General features: G+C 42.7%; 2 protein-coding genes across 2 annotated transcripts in view; one reads left to right on the forward strand and one right to left on the reverse strand.

Annotated features, from left to right (window-relative positions):
• LOC114427492 (formin-1) overlaps positions 1 to 239 on the reverse strand; it is a 41,953-nt gene extending 41,714 nt beyond the window's left edge. Inside the window, exon 1 of the mRNA XM_028395585.1 lies at positions 170 to 239. The gene's annotated coding sequence lies outside the window, so the exon portion shown is untranslated. The remainder of the gene's footprint in view (positions 1 to 169) is intronic.
• Positions 240 to 2,054: 1,815 nt separating this feature from the next.
• The window catches only part of LOC114427776 (ryanodine receptor 3), an 84,171-nt gene continuing 62,304 nt past the window's right edge, over positions 2,055 to 23,921 (forward strand). The window contains exons 1-4 of the mRNA XM_028395992.1: positions 2,055 to 2,102; positions 17,228 to 17,347; positions 20,663 to 20,767; positions 21,423 to 21,443. Of these exons, the coding sequence (XP_028251793.1) occupies positions 2,055 to 2,102; positions 17,228 to 17,347; positions 20,663 to 20,767; positions 21,423 to 21,443 (294 nt within the window). The remainder of the gene's footprint in view (positions 2,103 to 17,227; positions 17,348 to 20,662; positions 20,768 to 21,422; positions 21,444 to 23,921) is intronic.

Consider the following 23,921-nt stretch of genomic DNA (forward strand, 5'->3'; position numbering starts at 1 on the left):
ATTTAGCTAAATAGCAAAGGATTAAAACATATGCATCAAAAACTGCGCATGTTTGTATATGTGCTATAATCTGATGTCACGTAAGAAGTTGGAGGTGCGCTGGAGGCAGGAGCACCTGCAGCGGGCGGACACACAGCTGCAGTTACTAAAAGATAAACAGTCTACTTACTCGGTTTGGTGGCATGGCAAATATTTCTTCACATCTCTGTGTGCTGCAGCCAGCCTGTGCTGCTCACCGCTGCTTCACTGGGCTTGTCCGCGGTGATCGACGGGGACTTTGGTCCAATAGGGGACGTCACCGCTGGCCGCCTGCTCTGTGATTGGTTGTTTGAGTATTCATGGTTAGCCCACATTCTGAGTCAGTACAGCTGCAGCTTGCAGGTAGGCCATGTGAGGGGACTAAAGCTGCGCCGGGAAGACGGAGGAAGGAAAGTTTGGCTGCAGTTAAGTTACTTTCTTAACTGCAGCCAAATGTTTAATGTTTCATAGTTTAACTTCGAGTTTTTTATGCAATCACACGAAAAGATACACGAGAGGATTAGTTACTCTGTGGAGACCCGAATGGACGCCATTTCTAACAAAACAGAGACACCTAGTGGCGGGTTTTTGTATCACCTCCCTAAAATGTAATTAATTTTTTAACCGTTTCAGTGAACATTACATTTGCAAATCTCTATGATATTATATTATTTACTAATAATGTGTGTGTGTGTGTGTGTGTGTGCGTGTGTGTGTGTGTGTGTGTGTGTGAGGGAGAGAGAGAGAGAGAGTCATTTCTATCACCTCTAGAAGTCCTATTTTTTTTATTTAACTTTATTTTCAGTTGTGAGAGTAAACAGTTTACATGATAATTAAAACATCAGTGACACAGTCTTCTCTTACAATGATCTATAATGATATGCAGCTCTTGCAGACGTTACTTGGAACATCTTGAATTGACTGACTCCAAATCTGTGATGTATTACATACCATGTTTTGCCTTAAACAAACTTTGCACCACATTTGTTTTCATGAAAGGATGTGGAGCATCATGAATATATGTAAATTAAGGAGGCATAAAAGACAGACAACAGGATACAAGGAGATGTAGTTCAGCGTCTGCAGTACACATCTTTGACGTTAGGGGGCAGCATTGCTTCATAATATCGGGGCATGCAGGTCCTGTTTTTTTACTGGAGCTGTGGAGATGACTGAGCTTCAGTAGGCTGTGCTTTGGCTATGTGACCAACCCTCGGATAACCCATGGTGGGATCAGAATGAAGTCGTTTGCACTCATTAATGTTTAACTGAGTTTAATTTCATTTCATACATAATGTAAGGGTGACTCAGCCAGTCAAAATGCTTTAAATAGTTAAAATGTCCGCTTTTTAATGAGCTCTGGTCATGAAGTAAAGGATAATTCCATCTAAAATCAATTACACATTTATTGGCAATTACACGTGTGTAGCCACATCACAGTGTCAGGGTGACATAAATGTTTTGATGACTGTGTGTGCAGCAATGAACACAACATTCACACACTCAGACACAGACACAAGCTGTGACCGGTTTCCACGGGAGCTGCAGAAGCATGCGTGGCGCTGACCATGGTGCTGATCCGGACCAGCTCTGCAGGACAGCAGCTTGCAGCGTGGATTTCCTAAACCCCCCTTCACCTCCCCCTCAGCATGTTGATTTAAAAACAAAACAAAAACAGCAGCTTCACATAGCAGTACGTGACTTCATTGAACAGATAATTGGTTTGAATATTCGCGCTTTCACGCCTGCATTAATAGGGTCTGCCGGTGACGTCGGAGATAAAGACCCCGCTGCTGTATCTCGGCTCCAGGACTTGGCTTCTCTCTTTGCTTCCCCGCCACACCGTCCCCAGTTGCTCCAGCCTCACCGATGCTGACACACACTCCTCCTCCGGGCGGCGAGCGGGGCGTGAGCACAGGGGCTTGAGTGACACATGCTGCGGTAGTCTCCCCTCTGTATGGCCGTGGATTAGCTATATATGCTAATATCGACAGGAGAAAGGAGCCAGCGGAGTCTGAACGGGCTCCTTCGCAGCCATGGCTGAAGGTGGAGAAGGAGAGGATGAAATTCAGTTCCTCAGAACTGTAAGTACATTTCCGGCTGCTTGTACCTGAAGCGCTGCTGTGGAAATATGTGTAGATCCAGCTTTCAGTGGTGTGTGAGATTATTTCTATCGATTGCCTGCCACTTTTTGCTGTACTGACAGATGTTATTGTATCATGCAGCCTTTGATAACCCTCTGCCTTCTTGCAGATCTTAGAGGCGGTGATAGTGCCCTATTGTTTTGCGCATCGTTCACTGACAGCTATTGTCTTTTCTGCAATCTCTGTCTTAAGAAGTTGACAGCAGCATTTTCTCTGCTGTGGAAAACTTACCTCACTGTTAACACATTTCACAGAAACGGTGATATTTCATTTTATTAAGGCATGATTGTCAACCCAGCTGCACTGAAGTATCTTTCAGGGAAAGGGAGTTGTGAACCAGTATGCATGCTGCTTAAATATATTCAAACATGTTAGTCTGCCAGGGCGAGTTGCTTGTCCAGACAGTCGCCTCAGGGTTCCTGTGCAGGGCTATGCAAATGAACTAAACACACAGTTTTGTTATAAACACACCCTTACTGCTCTAAAACAGACTCATAGAAATCTGTAATTCAGGATTAAACAGATTCTAGCTCCGCACTACAGAGGAAATATTTGCCACTTATTAAAACAGGACGTGTGTTAAGCTTGCAAATATCCGAACAGAGAGGAGCGCTTCCCACTGTTGACAAAGATAGATGATGACACGATCTGCTCATCTATGTTAAAATGCATTGCGAGGCATGTCATGTCTGAAAATACACACTCGTCTAGGATAGATGAAGGAACAGGAGTGCTGGAGGTCTTCCAGATAGACCCTGAGACAGTAGGAGGTGTTTGGTTGCATATCAGCGGCACTGCTGCTGCTGCTGCTTGTGCTTTCTTTTTTATTAAGCAGCTTACAAATGAACAACCTGCTGTATACTGTGTAAACTGTAGTAAAGTTTCTCATCTGTATTTAAGCAGAAAATTATAATAGTGCTTTTACAAATTATGAGTGCTGTGCAGATCTATAACATTATCCTCAGATGCACAGTATGTGATGGGATCTTGACAATTAAGGATGTTTTTTTTGTGCTGCTCCATCTTTTTACTTAGACAAAGCAGCTCATTTGCCATGCACCACCCTCACAACCTTTTAACCACAGCACATAGAGGTCACCACATCAGCATGCCTGCCACTTCAAAATAGAGCTGACATTTCAGCGCTGTTTCTTCTCCTTTCTGGCTTTGAACTTAAATGCCACCAAGATATTCAACCCTCTGAGAGCTGTGAATTTAGCTGATGATTTTGCCTGCTTGACTGTTTTTGTCCAGTTTGTTGACTTCACTGTGAACATTTTCTGTGCCCCAGATGTAACTACAGGTGAAGAACTAAGATGGCAATGACTAATATGAAACTGCTGTTGCTTTTAAAAAAAAAAGGGGGGGCTTAGCAGCTTGTTGCATCCCTCCACACAGTAAAGCAGCTGACAGGCTGGATGGTGTTGGGATGTGGGCGCAGTGAGCGGGCTTCATGGGTGTAATAGTGTGTGTGTGTGTGTGTGTGTTGAATGCAAATGCAGAGCTGTAGCGGTGTGGTGCAGTCAGGCTGCACCAGACGTGCCACAGCAGAGCACAGTGCAGAAATTATTCATCAGTCCAAGTAAGACACAGCTGAGCTGCTCCGTGTAGAACAGATACACATGGATTCACATGTGTGCGTGCAGACTGCTTGTGCCTGTACATTGGTGTCACTAAGTGTGCATGTGGAGATGCTGTATTTCTTCATGGCATCCAAATGTTGCCTGTTATTGGAGTCAAGGAGCTTGATAAAGCAGTTCACAAACTGCCTTTTCTCTAACAACACAAAGTAATTTCCCTGGAGTGTGGTAGCAGAAATTACCCCTGCCGGACGGCTGCCTATAAACCCAACTCAGTGGGAGGAGATGGAAAGAGCGGGGATATCTAAGTCATGGGTAATTTGATGGTACAGGAAGAGGAACGGTGCTGATTGTGAGCCAGGAGACTGAGAGAATAGCTTCACTCAGAAACTGCAGTTTGAGGTCAGAGGAGGCAAAGGGCTGCACAGAGAGTTTAATAAGGCTGCATATTCTGCAGGAACTTTATTCTTCCTGTTTGCAGAAGTCGTCAAATATAGAGCTCCATCAGCACTGTCTTCTTAATAAGCGGTATAGTGAATAAAGTATCAGCTCACGGTTACATTGCTCAGACTGCTCATTACGCAAGGATGGTTTTCTAAATGAATTGCTTGCCTACTGTGTGTTGTGTCATTAAAGCACAGCGGAAGGTAGAGGAAGAGGAAGAAATAGTCTCAACAAAGTTTTGTCCCCATTTCACTCTGCTTTTCTTTTTGTTTTAATTCTCAAAATCATCCTGACAGTTCTTAGTAAATACAGTATGCAACACTACGATCCACACACAGGCACACACGCACGCGGCGTCTCTGCTGTGAGGATCCCTGCTAGGCGAATATCAAATTCTGGGGATCTATTAGCAGTTTGAGTGGGAGTAGCGACTTTGAAAAGGCCAGACTAGGGCTGTGACTAATGCACTGTGGCAGCGCTTGGCTTGTTTATGTGAAGGCACCGGCCTAAATTTGCATCCAGGCGATGACTGTCAATGCAGCAACGCAGAAAAAGTAATGCAATGAGCTGAAACAAGCCACTTCAGGAAAAAAAACTATGTAAATGCAGCTACGCGTTAACTTTTGGCTGTGTGCTGTATGCCTGTGGCTCGCTACCTCACTGACTCACTCATGTATACCCTGCTGGGGGTCTCTTTTCTGTCCCTTTGTTGCTGTTGCTCTTTTTCCGCTCCGCATTGCTTCTTCTCTTCTCCCTCTTACTGATATTTCACATTGCTCTGCCTCTGATTTTCATTTTAATCTCCTTTTATCTCCTCTGTGTCTCTGTCCTTAGTTCTCATATCCGTTGGGAACCAGTGTGGCTTTCCACATTATTGACGTGTGCTAGTGTGTGTTTGTATGCACGTAGTGATGTATGTTTTCTGGGGCAGAGGTGTGTGATGCAGTCAGAGATACAGAATTTAATAAAAGCGCATGGAAGCGTCAATACTTATAGACCATTAAATTTCTCTGTCCTTCTATATCTGAATTGATATTTGTCTGTACAACTTTACCTACAGTAACATCATATCTGGCTCCGCCTGTTGCTCCATCACTTGCTCTGTGCATAATTATTGGCGATTACCATGAAATTATTCCCACAGATGGGAATTCAGTTCGGCACATCATTGCATTCCACTTGACACTAAGGATGAGAACTTTAATGTTATTATGATGAGGTCTGCCGTCATTTCATGGTTGAATTAAAAAAGTAATAGCTCAGTTTCATTAGCAACCAAAAGGCATTTTGAGCATAATGGTGCAGATTTAAGTGCAGAGATTCACTCTGAAATAGCTTTGTAACGAAGTGATTCCACGAAAATCAAGAAAATGTCATTTCTTGAAGCAAACTGGCACAGGAAGTATTGGCACATGCTTTTGCCAGCTGTTACAGCTACAGATGTGAGAGCTGCCACCTATTTCTTGGGGGTGTGAATCCGATTTGATTGTATATGTTTGCATTTGCTGAAACTGCAACATTATGTTGTGTAATCAAATGTGCTGCACCTGACTCACAAACCCGCTGCTGTATTGATTTCTGTCATATCTCATATTAGCTCACCTCATTCACACTTTAAAAAAACTCCACCTGCAGCGGTGGGTGTTAAGGGTTTGGAGTGAAAGTGCTGCAGAAGGCCATTTCTCTGTGTTGCACGATGAAGACGGACAGATCAGATAGGCCTGTGATGTAGAGGGAATTAAGCTAGCGGTCCTGCCCAGAGACAACCCAGTGTAAAGCTGCTGTAATGAGCTATTGATCGTGCCACCAAATGAAGAAATTTCCTCAGTAATGTCAGTGGCATGCAGTAAGCGGACCTGATTGATCTGCTGTTTCAGAGAATGAATATTTAATAAGGCGGTGTAGGAAGCTTCCTCCCATAGAAGACCCTGTTGTTTTCTCTTTTGTTGAAGAACTCCAACGTGCCTGCTGTACCATCAGAGGACCAGGACCTGCTGACTAATGTGTCTGAGATGTGTTGTGTTATTTATATGGTATGATGGTGCATTGATATCATGTTGCACAAGCTTCATGATTGATAAATCATTTTTATGAAACCCAAAGGAACTGCAGAAATCAATGTTGCCTCCAACAAATAAACAATGAACAGTCATTGAATAGGCACAAGGCATGTTACTCAAGTAAATAAACAAGTCATACAAAATGATTTGCACATAATCAGTGGTGTAATTAAAATACAAAAACGTTGATAACAATTATAGGAGAATGTCATTACAGCACAAATTGCTGTATGTCCCTTTATGGGAGCTTCTTTGGTTGTGTAAAGCAGTTCCAATGTCATACAATTTACCATGACCAGTGCTTCTGCGCCACCTCATTCAGAGACCAAATGATTTTTCTCCCTTGTTAGTACAGACAGCAGTGGTGTCAATGAGTCACGGTCTTGTTTGGTCCTATTTGTTTTGTGCTTTGGCCGCTTCCTGGTATCCACGGCTGGCAGCTTTGTGCCAACAAGAATGCACTGCAATCAAACCTGCATAAGGCAAATTGTTCCCTTGCCATGAACGTAGGCTCCATCTCCAGCAGCCACTGTTAGTCCGTTGTTAGCTGCTGCCTCCACCATAGCTAGCAGGGCCATCTCTCATCTCCCATCTCTGTCTGTGCTCCTCTTTGCTGTGGCTTGTTGGCAGTTAATGTTGGCACACACATATAAAGGCGTTCTGCTGTACTCCAAAAAGCTGCAGATATCCATTAGTCATGGTTGTAGAGAACCTGCGTACGCCGTAGTTTGTTACTGGTGTGTTGTTTTCTTTCTGAATTTAACTGAAAATTGTTTTTAGCCTTCTGAAGCTGCTGGTGGTGAGTGATTTAGACCAAACATTCCTCAAGTGACAGTGTCTGCTGTGCAGCTGAGACATTTTTAGGGTTTTCCTACCTGTGCGACCGACAGCTCTGTTACCACAGAAACAATATCAGTGTTGTACCATGAATAAAAATCACTAAAACTCGTACTACTTTTGGTTGTGCTTGTGAATCATTCTCCTCCTACATAAAGCAGCTCTGGTATCTGCTGCAATTATGTCCAATGTTCTGTCTTCCCACTGTGTCTCTAATAAGCCATTTAGAGGAGTGTTTACTGCTGCAATCTGCTGCTGTTGAGGCTCACTTGAGGGTCTTTCACTGACTTTTGGGTTTTGAAATTAGCAATCATAGAATCCTCCACAAGCAGTTCTAATGTTGGATTGTGACACTGTGGGTAGTGTACTCCTGAAGCCACCAGTGTGTGTGACGTTGTTGTGTCCGGCCCAGCAACAGTTCCTGTCCTGAGACGATCTACTGATATACCCACCATCAGCTGGGTGCCAAAGCCTCGGCCTTTTCGTCTGATATTGACATCTGTAGCGTTGCTCATAAAAGATTCATTCCTTTTTAACAGCCGCTGCGTCGCACCACCCCTACAAGGAGACATCATCCTCTTTATTGGGGTTTGTTGCTGCAGAGTCAACGATGTGCGTTATAAAAAAGATGCACTGTGCTGCCTCACTGGCAAGCCGAGCAGGAGATTAATTTATTTGCTGTCGTGCACAGGTTTGCTAACATATATTCAAAGCTACTTTCTTCTGGGACTCTGCAGTGCTTCTGTAGAGAGGTCTATGTGTGGCCCTGCAGGTGGGGGAGCACATAGAGAAGGTAGAGCTTTTTTGTTTTTTTTTATCCTTCTGGCTGAATATCTCTGCAGCATTGCTCATCCCCCAGTAGCTCTCCCTCCCAACTTAGAGAAGTGTTTCTGTGGCAGTATATAGCTGAGGAGCTGACACTTCAAAAGTCCCTTAGCAGGCTCTTAACAGCCTCTTCCTCAAATGTATGACAAATCAGAGTGCTGTGGGTTTATTTTTTTACGCAGTAAAAATTGCCCTACAAGAGGCTGTCTTCCTTCTCTGGGCTTTAGCTTAAAGTGAGGTGTTTTTCAGCACCACCACCTGCGTTTTTTATGACAGGTTTCTCGGGGCAATATATCCCTACATTTGGCAGTTGTCACTAAGTCAAACTATGTCTTCGTTTTAATCTGCCTGCTCTTCTTTTTCACGACATCCTTTCTGTGAGTCTCAGTTGTGCGTTAGCTCTGACATCAGAACCCTTCACCTGGGCGTCATCACCAGTCCCTGAACAAATCGAGTTTGACACAGCGGTGCCTCAGCTGTAGTTCAATCTCAGCTCTCTTCTGTGCTCAGGGCCCGACACAGCTATGCTCTCAAGCATGTGGATGAACATTTTGTCAGGTCAGGACTTAAAGGACAATGGAAATTTTTATCCAGGAGAAGCTGACACTGCGATCACTGTTATTGCACATATAAGGAATACAGTTGCTTGGTCTCTGCAGAACAGGGCAAAGAAATTATATCAGGCAGAGGTGGAATACAAAACCATGTTTTGGTAAAAGACAAGACAAGGGATACATTTCTTTCTATAATATCCTTGATTCCTTAGGTAACGCATGCAGTACTTTTACTTTCTTGACCTAAAAGCAAAGTGTGAATTCAATCCTAGCACCACTCGGGATTTTCTCTGGCGTCACCCAATTGAAAAAGTCAAAATCATGTTCAACTTCCTGGAATCAGGAAGGTTACAAATGCACCTGTTAGTGCTGCTCTCCCTTTGGACCTCCTAGAAGGCTCTTCCAATAAAAATACAGCACACTGCTTGTCAGAAAGTAGAAGCAGCCTATTTTCCCTTCTCTGTGCTCTTCCTCAATCCCCTCGGTAAATTAGGCTACTTTGTGGAGGGGAGGAAGAAACAGTGGAAAGTTTTCTCCTTTTGTTCTCTGGTGTAAGCTGGTACTGTCATATATTGGCCCTAAGCATCCCTGGTGTCAGTGTCAGGGGGAAAAAATGCAATAACACCCCAATTGTTTTACACTGTATTACTAAAGCACATGGAAACATTACAGAGATGTTCACTTCTTGTTTTTCTTTTACACTAAATACCCTGGACAGTTAAAAAAAAGAAGACATAAAAAATGCTTACTTAGCTTTTCACTTTACAACCACTGCCAGAGAGGTAGAGCAGTGCTGCAAGGTGCAATGAAACACTTTACAGCCTCCCTGCTCTGCTTCCTCGGTACTGAGGCATATAGACAGGCTTAAAACCTGGGAGGACTTCTCTGCTGCCTGCTGGGATTACTTATATGTAATGTAAATGTTCTCCTCAGATGAAGCCCTGGTTTTTAAACAATGTTGAAAATTTAGGCTATGACAATACACTTACATTTCCAAAGCTAACAGCAGCTACAAACATTTGGTGCCATTTAGGGTGCACCTTTTTTCCCCTCCCCTGAGCTATTTAGTTCACACTGATCGCCATACCTGTCTAATCTTCAAGATGGATTGCCTCTGTCCATATGGTTCATGCTGTTCACAGCTGTATTCTGTGAGTGTATGGTGATTGGGTAATTACATTGCCCACAGTGATTAGAGAGTCTGAAGCAAAATATGTGCCAGATGACTGTTGCACACAAACAACCTGAGAGCATCAAATATGAAGGGACAGCCAAGCAACAGATTATATAAGTACCTGCAGTGCCTTGGTGGTATTTCCTAATTTCTATTTATTCTTGGTGTAGATATTGATGCTGAGCAGCTTGACTTGATTGGCAACCTTTAAGGCAGCCATTCCTTCCCATTCATTTTCAAACATTGTGGCTTTAGGCTTGAAACAATCTGGTTACTTTAGAAAAAAAAAAATCACCATTGTGATCTAGAGCAAGATATAATTCCAGACAGATAACTCCCAAGAATCAACAGATTATGATGAGGAGGAAGCAGAAGAAATTTGAGGGAAGGTTTGATGGAAAATGCCAACTAAAACAGCAGACCATAACATTAAAGCACACAATATACACATGGAAATGTTATTAATGACCCTCTAAACATAGTGCATTCATACTTGTTCCAGTTGCAGCAGCATCTACATTAAGACCATGGCCACTGTTCAATAACAAGCTCGCTGACTGTCATCCTCACCAAAGCCTTTAAAGGGAGCTAAATTTTCAGTGGATGTCAAGATTATTTCACTCTGGCCTGGGGATTTTAATGATGTGTGTGAGGTCTTTGTGCTCTCTCTTTGCCTTTTTCTCTCACTCCCATTCTGTCTGCACTGGGGGCAGCATGTTCAACAGTTTGCCTCGAGATGAGCCTTAGCACTCCCATTTACACAGTAACACTGAGTCATGAGAACAAAGCTTCACTCCTCTGGTCCAAAGTTTTTTTTCTACCCCATTCTAGTTCTCTGCTGTAACACCACTGTGTGAGAGGGCATTAGGATATAAATCACTCAGACGGTAAACCAGCAGAGCTGTAATCTCCACCAGATTATTCTAGACAAACATTTCTTCTTGTCTTACAGACCTTCTTCAGGCAAAGCCTCTCTCCTCTCCCCCCATGTTATTCCTATGGATAGTCTGATAATAGGCCTGGGAAACACCAGGTCTTTTTTTGTACCTACGCTGTGTGTGTGGGCGTGAGACAAGAAAGTCAAAGCAGGAGAGTGTTTGTGTGCGCGTAGGGGGTCCAATCGCTGCCCAGCTGCATTTTGTTCTGCAGTGCCTGACCAGCTGCATCAATCTGCCCAGAACAAAGTCTTGGGGTGTGAGCCAGCCTTTGTACAGTGTAGACTGGCAGCAGGCCCCCGGTGATGATAATGGCTTATTACCTGGTACACTGTAGAATGATGTCACATGGGGACAAAGGCAAGTGTAGGCAAGTGTTGCGCTGTGACGGGATCTTTTCCATTGCCGCTCTACCAGCTCCTTCTTTTATACTCTCCTCTCCTGTTCTGTCCTATCCCGTGTTGCCCTACCCTTCACCCTCCTCCCAAGGGGCTGCTTGGTGCCACCTTTAGATCAATTTGCTGTTGATTCACCAGATTCTTTGGCAGGGGATCAAGCTGAAGAAGACAGAACAAATTTGACCTCAGAGAGTGAGGCAGAGAGAGCTGCTGCAGCTGCAGTGGAGTCGGGGTTTTATCACCACTAGAATTTACTTTGATGGGGTATACTTAGCAATGGCAATTTCTCTTTAACAGGAGGTGTAATTGACTTGTCTTTATGAACTCCTAGATGTTTACACACCTTTTTTTGACTCATGTGCAATGACACTGGTAGTTTGGGTAGATGCAGTTCCCTTAGTTCAGGTTAATGCAAAGCTTAAGAACATGGTGTTTATTTGGATAGATAGTAACACATTGATGGTGACATTTTTGTCATGCTGCCTCAGCCCTTTGGGAGCTTTTATGTGTGGTATGTTGTTGTTATGAGTACAGAGTGCTGGGTGTAACATAATGCAAGCAGTGGTAATACAAGCCTTACGGGAGGCATTGGAGTACCTCATGAAATACTGGAGCAATTCAGTTGGCTTTGCACTCACTGCTCACAAACAGCACTATGAGCCTGTTTTCTCCAGGTTGTTTGTGTCCTTTAGTTACTTTGTGTCTCCAGCTTACAGTAGTTATATTGCAGTGCCTCCAGGATGTAAGAGGAAATACACTGCCAAAGCACTGCAGCCCTGCCCGCTGCAGGATAAGCTGATGGCGTGCACTGTTTGGAACTACTTCCTGAAATGCTATAGAATTTTTTCTTCAGACCAAAGGATTACCAAACTCCTCTCGAGACTGTTTAAATTCAGATTGCTTCTCCTTATTCCAGTCCCTAAGAGGAAGCCCTCCAAAATAACAGTCACACTGCACAAACCATTGGCTTCTCAATGTTATTGTCTAGAGCAGCGGTCCCCAACCTTTTTTGCACCACGGACCGGTATCATGTAAAACAATATTTTTACGGACCGGCACAGAAAAAAATATATAAAATAAAAACAAAGTGCATACAATGACAACTTACTCTTATGCTTAATTAGTGGGAGCCTTTGAGCTTTCTCAGCAATGAGGCGGTCCCATCTGGGGATAATGGGAGACATGACACCCGAAGCGTGTTTCTTATGTCCAGTCCACTCCGTAATTTTGTCATTAATTGCTTCTGTCCTTCTTGTTCACATTTTCTTCTTTCAAAAAACTCCATGGCTTGTCTTTTAATGCAGGGTGCTTGGTCTTAAGTGCCAAAGCAGTTTTGAAGGCTTCGCCACATGTCACTCAGAGCGGACTTGTGTGAGAATCACCTGTTGTAATAAATCCATATTTTAAATAGGACTCCTGATATAGTCTTTTAAATGCAGGTTTCTTTTTCTTTGAAGGGGTAGGCTCCTCTTCTTCTGTCCCCTCGTTAGGTCTTTCCCCTTTCCGAAGAAGCTCTCCAAAGACATTTGTTTTTTATTCATGTTTGCTGCTTTTAGGCTTTTAGGCCGTATCCCGTGACCGAGACCAGCGTCTGCAGGTGCTTAAAGGCACAAGCGGATGAATCTGATCGATTTATAAATGAAACAGCTTTCAGACTCAGATAATGAATAATATATTTATTTTTTTGCTCAGTCGTTCTGTGCGGCCCGGTACCAAATGACCCACGGACCGGTACCGGTCCCCGGCCCGGTGGTTGGGGACCACTGGTCTAGAGGGCTAGAATCAAAAATACATATGAAACAGAGTACATAAAACCTGAGCCCAGAAAGACTAGAGAAAAAAAGAAGAGGCTCTTCAGTGCACACTAGGATAATGTTTTTCTAGGCTTTGAAGACCCATTACCTGCCTCTAAACAATTTAATTACTACTATCTAATATCAATTAGAATATCAATTTATTTAGAAACATTATTAGTAAATGAGTGCTGTTGTCTCATGTCGCTCCTTTCGTCCTGAATTCATATGAGAGGCTCCCAACTATGATTGGATTACTGCAGCCTGATTTAGAAAGCTTATATGTCTCGATGCAGCATCTCCACCAATCTCATCATGCTGTTGTGCATCGGGACAGCGTAATTGGTTAAAATGTGAAAAACAAACTCACTGATATGCTATAGCACTGCTCACACAAGTGTCACTGGAGCGAGGTGCAGCTTTATCCTATTGTAGTGCATACACACATATACACAATGGAGATGACAAATCCATGTGTTTGCACAGAGCCAAGGAATACAAATGAGGAAGTGTGAGCAAGGGAGTATTATGATTGAGTCACATTCAATCCCAAGGTGCCCTTGGACTCACAGCTCACTTCTCACATTGTTTTGAACCAGCTGAATGAATTATCTTTTCTTTAATGGCACCAATAAAGAGTATGTAATTCACTTTTGTTCCCCCTGAAGTTTTATCCCTGGTAGTCCAGACCTGACTGTTGTTGTGGTCTAGTCTGAAATGTCTCAAATACTGTTTGATTACCTGGTAAGCGCATAGTCCTTTGGTCAGTTATTTAGTATTTCCTCTCTGTGTGTTTTGTTATAAAAATAATAATGATACCGTACTCATTTTATTTAACTAATGACCCCTTTGTTTTAGCATTTTAAGTACAGCACAGTAATAAAGATGTGGTGTGGCCCTTTTCTATAGAGATTAGACAGGCTTTTGATAAATAACAGTACAGCTAAATGCATCCGATTACCTTCAAGTCAGATGTTTGCTTCATATATTGTACACTGACCCATCTCTGATTTAGAGAGCAACTTCCTGCCAGCCTGACTGACATCACTTAGTGCCCCTCTTTATGAATGATTGATAGTAGTGAATGCGCTCCGCCTTCTCCTGCGTAGCAGTCAGATACAACAGGGGATGAGTGCGAACGAGGGGCTAGTGACGAAAAGGACTGAGTGAGAGTGGGAGAGAGACGATGCCAGATACTTAATTGAGCATCAGTGCTAGGGTGATACCGGAGAAAAAAGGCGGTCGTGGTCTAGACAGAGGCCGAGAAATAAGAGTTACCTTCTCTGATTAAAGAGATGATTGTGTGGGAGTGTGTGTGTGTGCATGCAACTGCCTGCGTGTGTGCATGTGTGCATCTTGGCAGTCAGACAAAGAGGAATGTGATGCTAGGATCGATGTCCTTAGGTGGCCCAGATCAACCCAATGCTTGCTTCCTCAGTTGGGAGACTGATTGCATGTTCTAACCCAGCCAAGTGTTGGTTTGCCATAGAGGGCTATTAATTTCAATCTGCATCTGAGTTTAATAACATTTTCATATTGATCTGAGACTGTTAGCATTATCCAAAGTATTTCCCATAACAGTCCCATGAATGGCACAATCGATTCCAGCAGTCAGCTCAGGTGCATCTGCTCTCTACTGTACACACTGTATGGTTCACAGTGTGTGTTAGGATGACACACTGTCTTTATCAATATCAATATCCAGGGGAGGGGAGTCAACATAGAGGAAACTACACACCATTTTGGAGATTATACGATATTCATGGCTAAATTAACTACTTTAATTTCAATATTTGTATTAATTTATTTAGTAAAACATCTTTGCCAATGATTCAGTGTAAATGTGTCAATACTTCCTCGTGTCCATGTTTCCAAAGCTTTCAGACACATTTTCTGGCCTTCATCAGAGCTCATATTGCTCAGTTGCCAGTGTGTCATAAGTCAGAATTTTTTTTCCATAGCTGATGAAGTCAGAAGCTGTTTCTGGCTTAATTAGTGCTAACCTTATCAGAATCCAACCTGCTGCTGTGTTCATGTCATGAAATTACTGTAAACAGTTGCCACATTATAACACCAATTTACTTACAACTCTGGGAAATATAGGCATGGGAATCTTCCAGCCAACATACCTCTATATTACTGCATATAGTGATAGTGAACTATGTAAGTTACAGACTGTTGTTATATTAGCCCAGGGAGCTTACATTATCCTTTTGTTTTGCAACTGGAGCATAGCTACGTCAGATTCAGCATTTATATTTCAACTAACAAAACAATTTGTGGGTTTGTAATGCTATATTGCATTGTTTACATTCTGGCTTCAGGTTGTGTAACTTGTCTCTGATGCTCTAACCCAAGCATTAAATGTTCCACAAGTATCAGCACATCTGCTGCATCATGTTGTTGTTATTGTGCAGTAGCTCAAATAGCCCCCAAACAGGCTTGGCGTTGACTTGTTGCTAAATTGCATTCCAGTAGTGGTCAGTGTTGAACAATCTGATTACTTGATATAGTGCAATACTTTGAAGCAGTGTAGCGGGTGTTTGTGCCTTTCTGTTTTTTGATTGTGGGTGTTCACAAACAGAGGCTCACATTGTGCTCAGAATTACAATCTCTACTTGAACCACGTCCAAGCAGCACGTGAGCATATACACGATAATAAATGTGTCACGCGTGCGTGGTGTGGGCCCTGAGGCTTGTCATATTGATTTCCAGGCAATGCTTTTACACACGCTGACGTAAAAGACAGTGCATGCGCGTGTGCACAGATGCTGTGCTCTTTCTTACTTCTCTTTCTCTGCTGTGCTGCACTGTAACGCTTTACTGTTACTACTACTACAACTGCACTCTGCTCTCAGCGCGCGCACCCCCCCCACCACCACCACCACATTAAATAATGCAGCTGGCAATTGTGCAGAAGCCCCAACCTCTCCCTGTCCCATAACAGCCAATATCAGCAAATTTGCTGATGCAAAGCTTGCTCTGCTGTCGCGAAGAGTAACTACGTCCAATTCAGAGTTTACAGGGCCAACGCTATAAACACAATCAACCCATTTACACAACAGTGGCATCAGATGTTTGTTTTTTTTTGGCTCTTGTGCTCCCAAAAGACTGCACACTAGGGTACTGCTTCACAGATCAACTGCACCTGCCTTTGCTAACAACAGTTACACACACAAACACACAAAGCAATCATTAGCCATGATTACTTTAAAGACATTAAAGCACAAATAAATAAGACTTGCATCTGCAAGTCTTATTTATTTGTGCTTTGTGTTTATGTGTTTCAAACAATCAGGCATTCCCCAGCTAAAACAAATAGTATTTAGTACCAATGGCTGTTTGGTGTTTTAAAAAGTAGATTCTTTGTCTAACACAATAAATATGCATCTACAATCTCACACATAATTACATAATGCAGCATCAAAGTCATGCAATGCCGGGCTTTTACATATATAAATGCAGTCATTTATTTAAACCATTACTTCCTGCAGCTCTACCCCATTGCCTCAACCTCTTTTGTACTATGTAAACAGTATAAACAGCCTAGAGGAAATCGGGTTGACTCAAAGGAATCCGCAATTGGTAGTCTCGGTTGTATCATCACATTTTAGTGCAGATAACCTATTCAATTAACCAGGCGCTGATGGAGTAAGGGGGTACTTTGTAAAGGATGGAAAATATGTGTGTTCAGTTATATATTTTATTTATATTTCATCATTACTTCAGCCAACAGTCACTTTGGATTCAGTGTCTTGCTCAAGGACATTCCATTTCATGTGTTTATTTTTAGGGAAGCATGTAATAATGAACATTTCTGTAAAGGTGCCAGTGTTCGGCAGCTGGCTGATCTTCAGCTGCGGTTCTTTGGCAAGAACATGTGAACACAGTGTGATGTTAAAATTACAGTCTGTAAACAACATTTTATTAATGCGGCAAAAAAAGTTAGGCAGATCGACAGCAACGTAGTAGTATGATAGTAATGCATAATGTTCTCTCACCTTGCAAGAAACAAACAGCCACAGCAGTAGGCATTGTTTTTGTCAAACTAGTCATGAGCCACAGCTTATTTTGAACCAGTCAGATTCCAGACTGTATATCGATTCTACTATAATGGTGCCCTCATTGCAACACGTTGGGCTGTCTTCATTGAATATGCCAAAGGCTGCTATAGTGGACATGTATGGTCCCCATTTTTATATTTTTTTAGATAAACATTTTACAGATGTGTTTGTATCCTGCACTCTTTTTCTATTGTCTGCTTGTGTTATCCCACCGTGGGTGGGGGATTGACCATAGAAGAAACACTTTTCAGGCCACAGTGCATAGAGTCTCCTGTGATCAATGGACTAGCGTGGTCATCGTGTGTGTGTGTGGGTGAATTGGGTTTCCCTCTGGATGTGACACAAACACTCACAGTGTCTATACTTGCATGCACAGACTGAAGTCTGTTTTGTCTTGACAGGATGATGAAGTGGTTCTCCAGTGCGTGGCCTGCATCCAGAAGGAGAATCGTAAGTTCTGCCTGGCTGCTGAGGGGCTGGGCAATCGGCTGTGCTACCTGGAGCCCACATCTGAAGCAAAGGTAGGCACACTGTGACTTCACAGTTACACTGTTAGATTCTTTCAGCTCTGAAAGGTGTTGAGCGGCACACAGCTGTTTTTTAATGACATGTCTGCTTTGTTGCTTGATCGAAAGTAAACATTATCTTCATTTGACGTCACTTGCTTTCGTTGTAGTTATATAATCAACTTTATGTTCACACACATGCACATTCAGGCTCTAATATAATGACATGTCACGCAAAGCAGTTTGCAGTAAAGTGAACTGGATAAAAGGATGCATTCATCCAGACAAGAGCTCCATGGAAACATCCATTTACTTCATTCTTATTTAGGTCCAGTAAACAATCAGAGAAGGCAAGCAGAGACACAGGAAGGCAGCTCTGTGCATCATCATCAAAGCAAGAACAGCAGCTCACATCCACAGCAGTCTCCTTGATGAGGTTTTTTCCACGTGTTCAGGGACATGGTCACATCTCTGCGGGCCCTCCGTCAGATGATAATTCCCTGAAATTACGCCCCTGGATGTATTTGATGGATTGTTTCATAAGCAGTGCTGTTGTTGGCAGTAATTGCCTACAGCTTTATTGCAGCTAAGCAGCACCGCTGTAGTTGCAGATGCTTTTTGCTGGTTTGTGCGACTAAGTACAAAGTTTTAATGAGCTGAGTGTAAATTGTTTTTCTCTGTAGTCGGTGTGTAGCCGTATTTTGAGTCCTCATTGTGGAATCAGTGTTCTTCATATGAGCTACCTATCAGAATGACTGTTGCAGTGCTCACCTCTCTCTGGCTTCTCTTCCTCTGCTGCTAATCTGGCATTAATGTTTTTCTGTAGCAAGCAGCTGCAGTGGACAGCAGTTCTATTGGCCTGCTTCCACATTGATTGTCTTTTAATCATGATCCATTAGTATCTTCCAAGATTCATGTCAGTAGGACACATTTGCAGGGTGTATGAAGATGTAAGAAAACATTTGGGTTTTTGCCCTCATTTCGAAGAAGCCTTGTATAGATGGCTGATAAAAATCAACGTTTAATAATATTCCTGTTTACTTTGAGCCACTCATTGCCTCCAGCCCAGTCTTGCAAACTCTTGGCTGCATTTGGTGCAACACACAACACTGGCTGTAAAAGAGAGAGTGTAAAAATCTGAGACACAAAATATACAAACAAAATTAATGCATAATGTAAACTGCAGCATATCAGGAGTGTTACATGTGAGTAAAGATCCTGTACACCTGCCATTTAGTGTATTTGTTCCCTTTGCTCTCACAGTGTGTGTGTGTGTGTATTCGAGGAGGAGGTTAGGCTTTCACCCAATATTGGATGGTAATTATACCTGACAGGTGTGATGGATGTTCTCCCCATCAGGCACTTTGTCTTCATTGCCAGCCATTTTTATGAAAAGGCATCACCTCACCTTTGGGATCAACAACAGAGAGGTGAAAAACACAAGATGGTAATCAGGAAGTGGACAGTTGAACAGGAAGCCTCCTTTCCTTTTTGGTGAACTAGGCTAGTAATAGTGCAGAGAACCCAGACGACAATATGAGGTTGATTTAAGGTGTGCACATTTTTAATGGCGACATCAATCAGGCTGTGAGAAGCTGGTTGATTGTGATATACAACTAGCAGCTCTTGACTGTCAGAGACTCAATATTATGACCACTGGATGGGTGCCCACATACCATAATGGCAGCAATGCTGCTTCTTTGTTGTGTGTAAAGTATGTAGGAATTTAGCAGTGGCCAATTGATATTTGTAGAGTGTTTCTTTTCTTTTTTAGATATTGACAGTTTTAGCACTAGCTCCAATTAAGCTGAAAAGCAGGGGCAGAGTTTGAAATCACCTCCTCAGGGCAATCAGCTTTAACCCTTTTTGACCCTCTCCCTGACAGAAATAAAGACATGATCTATCCTTGCCTACCATCCAGCTACACTCTTACCCTCATCACGCAATTGGTCATAAACCAAATGTTTGTGCATGGCCAAGCTGCTGTAAAGCTGTCTCCTTGCTGTGCCTTGGGAGAGGACATTCTGACCAGGGTTAAATACTCATCATCCCCACTCTTAGACTTTCATTTCACTGTCTCAGGTCTCTCAACGCAGTCCGCTCCAACTGCTACAGCTGTGTGCCTGCAGAGGGCAAAGGTCAGCTATTATCACCCAGTGAAATGAGGGTAGGGCTGGATTGCCAGGCTCTTTACTGTGGCTTCTAGGGAGAGGGCTAGACAAAATGCACATAGAGCAAAGTTTAATCTGTCCATTCACGTGTTGATGAAGATTCTCAGTCATCCAGGTCATCATACGTAGAGAAGATTGAAGCAAGGCGTCTGGACTTGTAGAGAAACTCTACAAGTCCAGACGCCTTGCTTCAATCTTCTGTCCATTCACATAAATTAGTGTGGAGATTAGTAGAAACAAACATGAAAACAGAACGAAACAGGTAGTCCAAGGTATAAAAAGTCTGTGCGGTAGCCTTCTTTTCTATAGTTTTCTAAAGAGGTTGTGTGGGTGAACCACTTTTAAGGAGCTAGGACACTCCATAAGGAGGCCAGGGAGGGTGTTTAGGTTTGCATCATTTATCTTGCGGCCATACTCCACAATATCTCCATCGCTGTGTTCCTCATTCTGTCAGTGAGTTCCTGTTCCTTGTAGTACTGCCCCGGTTTGGGGAGCGATTTGGCATCTTCATCTTCTTTTTTTTCTAATAGTGCTCTCTGCAAGACCTGGCTTATCAGAGTGCAGACTGACCTGGGAACACTTAATCTGTTTTTAAAGTACCTTTTAATGAATATCGCCCACTCAATTAAGACAAACTTGGTTCAAGTGGGCCAAAAATGCCACAGTCAGCAGCACAGACCTTATGAGTGGGCAACTAATCAGAATATCCTAGTAGACTCAGGGAACAGTGTTCATTTTTTTCTGGCTATATATAAAGATATTTTGCTTATGTAGCAAAAGGTTAAATCAGAACAAGTGTTGATGGATGGCTGAATAAGTTGCTGTGGTAATCGTTTAATTAATGGTGCTTTGGTTTCTGCTGTCAACTGTACTTCCTTTGCCCTGTATTCTTCGATGGTCATTCACTAAGCTTTTAAAAGAAAAGGCTTTAGCCACCAAGTAAAATACTAAAAAGAGAGAAACTGTGGCATTCATTCAAAGCTGCAGGCAACTTTGCAATTTTGGGAGCCACACAGGGTTAGTTTGAAGAATTTCATTACCCATATAATAAAAATATGCTTTGTGTGGGTAGAAAGTATTAAAAAGAGAGCTCAGGGAAATACAGCAAAATATTAATAAACTCATCCTGTATTAATTTGTGTCATTTGTGTTGTTGCAGTATGTTCCTCCGGACCTGTGCATCTGTACCTTTGTGCTGGAACAGTCTCTGTCAGTGCGGGCCCTGCAGGAGATGCTGGCTAAGAGCGGACAGAACAGTGAAGGGGTGAGTGATGCTAAACACACACGGACACATCACAGTAAGAAATAATCAGACAAACCATACCTCAAATCTTCATAAACCATCCCCGAGTCATGTAATGTTTGTCACTCTCTGTAATTACATTCTTAAAGAGGCTGTTGCATTGAGTCCACTAAGTTGAATTTGAAACTTATTTAGTCACCAGAAGGAGATTAATGGGCAAAATAGGCCCATTACAGCATACTGAGGACCCCGACTGCAAGAGGTCTGGGCCCTCATGAATATTGATGAGGATGAAGACGATGCCCTGGCCTTGCAGCAGCTTTTCCTCTGGTGTTATGTGCACTTTGGCCCTTTTGATTAACACCCAAGCCTGAAAGGAAAACAGCATGGGTGTCACTTTAGTTAGATGCTTTTCTTTTGTACAATAAGCATTCAGAGAGTCTACAGGCAAAGAGGTTAGACCGAATTTTCTCAAGAATCTAAAGAGGTGTGTGCAGTGCACATGTAATCAATACTATTTAATTTTTTTCTCACTAATTAGTGCTCATTCATCACTGTATTCTGTACTCCTGATGTCTCAGTTGTACCTTGTCTTTCACACTGCTGTGACAGATGTGTAATTCTTCCATCTTTATCTTCTATCTTCTGTGTATAATCTTCATCTTCTGCATGCTAGACACGTGGCCCGGATCGATGGGTATGTTCACCTCTCATACCATCCCCCTATCCCCTCATCCCTTATGCATGGGTAGTTACAATACACAGTTTGCTCCCCTCATTGGTTTCATGTGGTCAACATGTCATTAAAAATAATTAGAAATCATGCTTAACCACACACCTAAATTAACCAAGGCTTTGATATAGCTGCTGATTGTATGGAGTGTGTGTGTGCACACTGTGGGAGTAGACAATGTGTGAGCTCCTACCAAGCTTATATGGACAAATAGGTTTTTTTTATAGACTTCCCAATAAGGGTTCTCCTTAAACATCACTTCTCACACAATTCACTTTCTACTGCTGGAGAACTAGAGCAGCACCAATGCTGGATTAGTGTCAGATTAACATTTGTCTTGTCCTCAGGGGATTCAGATGGATGTTCATTGCAGTATCATTTGTTTTGTGCAACCCACCACACAGAGTAAGCTCTCATTTGTCACAGCATCTTATCATTATCATTGCAGCTCTATGCTGTAAGATTCTATGATGCAAACAGCTGAGCTGACGAACACTTCTGCAGAAAATGATCATGAGTGATTTAGTCACAAAAGCTGCCAGCATGACTTGAAGTCTTTTCAGCTTTCAGCCTGCTCACACATGGCTAATGATGGTGGGCATTTCCATAAATCCTCAGTTATTAAGGCTCATATGAAGTGGTTTGACTTCGTAAGATAAATGGAGGTGTCAGGGTTGGAGCTTTGTGGCTACAGCAGACTGCCTATGCAGCGGAATGACGGAAGTCAAGACCATTGGTTCCACTGACACTGCAGGGAGTTAGTGCTATAGCTGGCAGGAAATTATGAAATGCAGCATAGAGAAAGATCCCTTAAAATATTAAACGCTAGATTAGAACTCAAATGAGCTAGTCCAGTCTTATCCCTGTTGCATCACCACATTTTAAGGCTTCGAAATAACACTTAACACTTTGTATTTTTCTGTTAGATCAGATGTCAGTTTATATTTTCTGGCTCCATAATAGGTTTTTTGAAAATTCCTTTTGCCTGATGATGAAAATTCCACTTGTTTGTAATTCCATCCATGTATTCCATCCATGTGATTTCAGGATTTTGTACAAATGTTACTCATCCACAACACTTTCTAAACCTTTCACACCATCTGTTCCTTTGTCCCCCAGAGACATTTAGACTTGAATTGGCCATTTTCTCAGTGTTACTTCACTGCATTCTCTCTGCTCACGTTTATCTGTTTTCGATATTGTCTTCCTATTCATCATCCTTCGCCTGTACTGAAATGTCACTGGAGGAAGCGCCATTAAAGGGGAAATGGAGGTTGAATATGTCTCGGCTGAGGCTCTGGGATCAATACGTCTTTGAACAGATGGGCTTATCAATAAACAGTGGCTGGTGCAAATGGGCAGGTCAGGCTTGTTTTAGCCAGACGGCACTGAGTCACAGAGGGAACTGTACAGGACCTGCAACGACAACACACCACAACAACTTGTGTAAATGCCAACCCCCATTTAGCTTAGCTGATCCACCTGCGACCACTCTGCATATTTGTTTGTGCTTATCCAAAGTGACCTCTTTTAGAGGTCGCTGGTCAAAAAGGGCAAATCAGTCAGTCAAAGAGACAGAGCTGCTCTGACAACCCCGTCCTGCGTTTCTTCTCCTTTGCTGTTCCAACCTGCTTATTAAGAAAAAAACACCACACTGCCAACACACACACACACACGCTGCTGCTGCAGGGTTTGCACACCAGGAGGACGTTTCCTGCTAAATGTCGCACCTCTAAATTGATGTGAGGGTGTCACTTGTGGTCAACAGCTGGACAGATACAGTGCATAGCCTGTTTATTTATTTTCTTATGTCTCTTTGATCTGTAAGTCCTCTCCTTTATGGTTCATTGAACCAAAGGTCAGGCCGTTATGCTCATTTCACTTGCGTGGTGTGTATTGAGTTTTCGCAGCATTGTGACTCCACATTTAGCTTGGGTTTATCGGTTGTGGTGATTGCAGCTCGATGTGCCTCGCTGCATTAAGCTCAGTACCTCAGCCAGCATATCGCAGTAGCCAGCAGTACAGAAGAAGCCTGGAAGCCAGTGCTGCAGTCTGCACAACACAACTGCATCAAATCACAGGCCGGCTATTGTCCCAGTAGCCAATCATGGGGGGATGGAGAGAGAGAGAGAGAGAGAGAGAGAGAGAGAGAGAGAGAGAGAGAGAGAGAGAGAGAGAGAGAGAGAAAGAGGAAAGAGAGACACAATGAAATGGAACAAAAGAAAGATGTTGCATGGTAGGATGTTTTCACAAGCACAGCAATGAGTCATGTATCTCTCTGATGTTATGATGACTATCATGTTGCAAATCTACATACTGTACTGGAGCTTCAGTAGATACGTATCATTAGTGTCCTGCTGTGACATTTTTACTGTCAAACATGGCTATTTGGCATTGTTTCAGAAATCCTTGGTATAATGCCAAAAAATCAAGTCCACTTGT

This window comes from Parambassis ranga, chromosome 22, assembly GCF_900634625.1.
Source record: "Parambassis ranga chromosome 22, fParRan2.1, whole genome shotgun sequence".
Classification (NCBI taxonomy): Eukaryota; Metazoa; Chordata; class Actinopteri; family Ambassidae; genus Parambassis; species Parambassis ranga.